Source organism: Sinocyclocheilus anshuiensis, unplaced genomic scaffold (assembly GCF_001515605.1).
Source record: "Sinocyclocheilus anshuiensis isolate Anshui unplaced genomic scaffold, SAMN03320099.WGS_v1.1 scaffold1162, whole genome shotgun sequence".
NCBI classification, from domain to species: Eukaryota; Metazoa; Chordata; class Actinopteri; order Cypriniformes; family Cyprinidae; genus Sinocyclocheilus; species Sinocyclocheilus anshuiensis.
In genome coordinates, this window is record NW_015540875.1 from 572,918 (window position 1) to 577,392 (window position 4,475).

A 4,475-nucleotide genomic window follows, 5' to 3' on the forward strand; every position below is an offset into this window, starting at 1 on the left:
GGCAGATAGAGTGCAAACCAGTGAAGTAAACAACAGTGCAGATATAATGATTTGTAGGGCAAACAGAGCTTATTTAGACTGATTAAAGTGACAGTGTGTGTGTGTATTTGGGAGGGGGGAGTGGGAGAGTCCGTTAGAGTTCAGTGGTGCGTGGGGCAAAAGAGGGGAGGGGGGGGCAAGGTCGGGAGGGAGTTCAGCTTCCTGACAGCCTGATGGATGAAGCTGTCCTTCAGTCTGCTGGTCCTGGCCTGGAGACTCCGCAGTCTCCTCCCTGATGGCAGCAGACTAAAGAAGCTGTGTGTCGGGTGGGTGGGATCACCTGCAATGCAGAGGGCTTTGCGGGTGAGACGGGTGTTGTAAATGTCCTGGAGGGAGGGGAGAGAGGCACCAACGATCTTCTCAGCTGCTCTCACTATGCGTTGAAGTGTCTTGCGGCAGGACGCGTTGCAGGCACCATACCACACAGTGATGCAGCTCGTCAGAATGCTCTCGATGGTGCCTCTGTAGAAGGTGTACATGATGGGGGCCGGGGCTCTGGCTCTTCTTAGTTTGCGGAGGAAGTAGAGACGCTGCTGTACACAAGTACACAAGTCAGCAAAATATATAGCACTGTTCTAGTGGTTTTTGGATATTTTAATAAAAAAATCTTATTGTGCCTTTAATCAAATAAATGCAGCCTTGGTGAGCAGAAGAGACTTCTTTCAAAAACATAAAAAATCTTACTTACTCCAAACCTTTGACTGGTAGTATAAGTCACTTTATATAACAGTGTCTACCGAATGCATAAATGTTGACGTGCCGCTTTGACACATCATCATCTTCTCCAGTGTGAGATTTCTAAATTCTCTCTCTTTCTGCCGGTGAACAGAATCGTGCCATTGCGACTCCCAACCAGGGTGTGTGGGATATGAGGGGAAAGCAGTTCTTCAACGGCATCGAGATCAAAGTCTGGGCCATCGCTTGCTTCGCCCCACAGAAACAGTGTCGGGAAGAGGTGCTCAAGTAAGGAAACCCACGATTTCTGTACTCTCCCTGCAGGTTTTCTACAGACACTCTCGTCTGTTTTGCATTATTTGCATCTTTCACTGATGCTGACTTGCATTGCTGTGGTGTTTTCACTTTGTGTTCATTCAGAGCTACTGTTTATGTTCCTTGTTATCGTTTTATAGATTTTCTTTTGTCATTTTTAGCATTCTGGTTGGTTGTTAGGTGATGGATGAAAAAAGCCATCCTAAAAGTCCACATTTGCATTTTTCGCCATATATTGGAGCTTGTTGCACGTGTATAAATGGCAAAAACACTTATTTGGCATTTGATTTATGCCACTTTGAAATGTAGTTTTAAATCTAATACATACACTGTCATTCAAAAGTTTGGGGTCAGTAAGATATTTGATATTTTAATTATATTTAACTAAATAAATATATACTTTACTGGTTTCAAGCGAAGCATTTACACTTGCGTAGTTCATGATAGACGTGTAGCTGCATGCATGTAAATTAATACATTGAGCCAAGATTCACTCTGAAACTCGCAGCACATATTTTTATTTAAAAAATTACTGTTTACACATGATGAAATGAAGACATAAATTATAATTATTTTTTATTACATTGATTTATTTTACAGTATAATTACAATCAATTTCTTATCAGTGTTATTTTAGTATCATTGAGATACTATTATAGTTTTTCTTAATATTTTGAATCGGTTTTATTTTTGGATGTTCTGTTTTCATCATTTTAAATGTAATTTAAGTTTTACTAATTGTGTTGTTTTTGTTTTTTATATACTGTATGTCTGTGTAGTTTTACATTTTTTTTTTATTTCAGTTTTTAAAACATTACTAAATTAAAATCCAAAATCTTTTGGCAACTAGCTGAAGTAAAAGGTTTATGTTTTACTTTATTTCAGTTAATGGTTATTTTATTTGGTAACACTTTATTTTAGGGTCTCTTAACTAGTTGCTTATTAGCATGCATATTACTAGAATATTAGCCATTTATTAGTACTAATTAAGCACATATTAATGCATTATTATACATCCCTAATCCTACCCAATACCTAAACTTAATAACTACCTTACTAACTATTAATAAGCAGCAAATTAGGAATTTATTGAGGAAAAAGTCGTAGTTAATAGTGAATAAGTGTTCCCTATTCTAAAGTGTTACCTTTTATTTCAAGCAACAAAAATGCGTTTTATGATTTCAGTTTCAGTATTAGTTTTAGTTAACTATCATAACCCTGTTTCTTATTTTGTTTGATATTTGTATTTCGCAATATGACCATAATCTCAATGCAACAATCAATAATCACAATAAAATCATGGCAATTATTATTTTATTGTAATATTGAATTGGTCAAAACCGTGGGAATGTGACCAATGAAAATTCAAGTGGAATGAGACTCTGAAATAAATTTAAAAAAACTGAAAATAAATCTTCTAATTGATTAAAATGCTGTTCTTTTGAAATTTCTGTTCAAAGTATCCTAAAACGTAAAAACGTAAAAAAATCTATTAAGCATCACAACTGTTTTCAACCTTGATAATTCTAAGAAATATTTCATGCTAATAAATCAGCTACGAATGCTTTGGTGTTAATGTGAAGATCTCTTCCTCAGGAACTTCACGGACCAGCTGCGTAAGATCTCAAAGGACGCTGGGATGCCGATCCAGGGTCAGCCGTGTTTCTGTAAGTACGCACAGGGAGCCGACAGCGTGGAGCCCATGTTCAGACACCTGAAGAACACCTACTCCGGACTGCAGCTCATCATTGTCATCCTGCCCGGAAAAACACCCGTCTACGGTAAGAATGGCGCACACAGAGCAGAGCCGCCCTCCTGCCAAATGCCCTCAGACTAATGAACACATGTTTGATCTGTGCAGCGGAGGTGAAGCGTGTGGGAGACACTCTTCTAGGAATGGCCACTCAGTGTGTTCAGGTGAAGAACGTGGTGAAAACCTCGCCTCAGACGCTCTCCAACCTCTGCCTCAAAATCAACGTCAAACTCGGCGGCATCAACAACATCCTGGTGCCGCATCAACGGTTTGTAACTGCTTTCTATTTAAAATAACTGTTTTCTATTTGAATATATTTTAAAATGTAATTTATTCCTGTGGTTTCAAAGCTGAATTTTTAGCATCATTACTCCAGTCACATGATCGTTCAGAAATAATTGTAATATTCTGATTTGCTGCTTAAAATCATTTATTATTATTAGTGCTATCAAACGATTAATCGCGTACAAAATAAACGTTTTTGTTTGCATAATATATGTGTGTGTTCTGTGTATATTTATTATGTATACATAAATAAAAACGTAAAAAAATCTATTAAGCATCACAACTGTTTTCAACCTTGATAATTCTAAGAAATATTTCATGCTAATAAATCAGCTACGAATGCTTTGGTGTTAATGTGAAGATCTCTTCCTCAGGAACTTCACGGACCAGCTGCGTAAGATCTCAAAGGACGCTGGGATGCCGATCCAGGGTCAGCCGTGTTTCTGTAAGTACGCACAGGGAGCCGACAGCGTGGAGCCCATGTTCAGACACCTGAAGAACACCTACTCCGGACTGCAGCTCATCATTGTCATCCTGCCCGGAAAAACACCCGTCTACGGTAAGAATGGCACACACAGAGCAGAGCCGCCCTCCTGCCAAACGCCCTCAGACTAATGAACACACGTTTGATCTGTGCAGCGGAGGTGAAGCGTGTGGGAGACACTCTTCTAGGAATGGCCACTCAGTGTGTTCAGGTGAAGAACGTGGTGAAGACCTCCCCTCAGACGCTCTCCAACCTCTGCCTCAAAATCAACGTCAAACTCGGCGGCATCAACAACATCCTGGTGCCGCATCAACGGTTTGTAACTGCTTTGCCAGCCTTGTTTTGATTATTAGTGTATCCAAAATCACAGTTTGCAGACTTTGCATGGATTTACTTTAGTACCACTATTGGAGTATAGTATTTTAGTAGAAATTACACTAAATAGCACTATTAGATATATTTATTAAATATATGTAATTACATTAGGCATATTTTAACAAAGGTACACTACTGCTAAAAAGTATGGGGTCGGTAAATTTTTTTTAATGTTTTTTTTTTTTTTTAAAGAAGTCTCTTCTGCTCACCAAGCCTGCATTTATTTGATCAAAAATGTACAATTTTGAAATATTTTTTTTACTATTTATGTTTTCTAGTTGAATATATTTTAAAATGTAATTTATTCCTGTGGTTTCAAAGCTACATTTTCAGCATCATTACTCCAGTCACACGATCCTTCAGAAATCATTCTAATATTGTGATATGCTGCTCAAAAAAAGAAAAAAATATTATGATGTTGAAGAACAGCATTTATCTGACAGAAATATTTTGTAACATTATAACAGAACTACAGAAATGTTATATTGTAATATATATATATATATATATAACATTACATTTCTGCCCCCCTCACGTCTGAAATGGAGG

At 37.7% G+C, this 4,475-nt stretch overlaps 1 protein-coding gene across 1 annotated transcript in view; it reads left to right on the forward strand.

The window, feature by feature from the left end:
* The window catches only part of ago1 (argonaute RISC component 1), a 43,227-nt gene that overhangs the window by 29,548 nt on the left and 9,204 nt on the right, over nt 1-4,475 (forward strand). Inside the window, exons 11-13 of the mRNA XM_016485793.1 lie at nt 869-1,002; nt 2,626-2,810; nt 2,891-3,050. Of these exons, the coding sequence (XP_016341279.1) occupies nt 869-1,002; nt 2,626-2,810; nt 2,891-3,050 (479 nt within the window). The remainder of the gene's footprint in view (nt 1-868; nt 1,003-2,625; nt 2,811-2,890; nt 3,051-4,475) is intronic.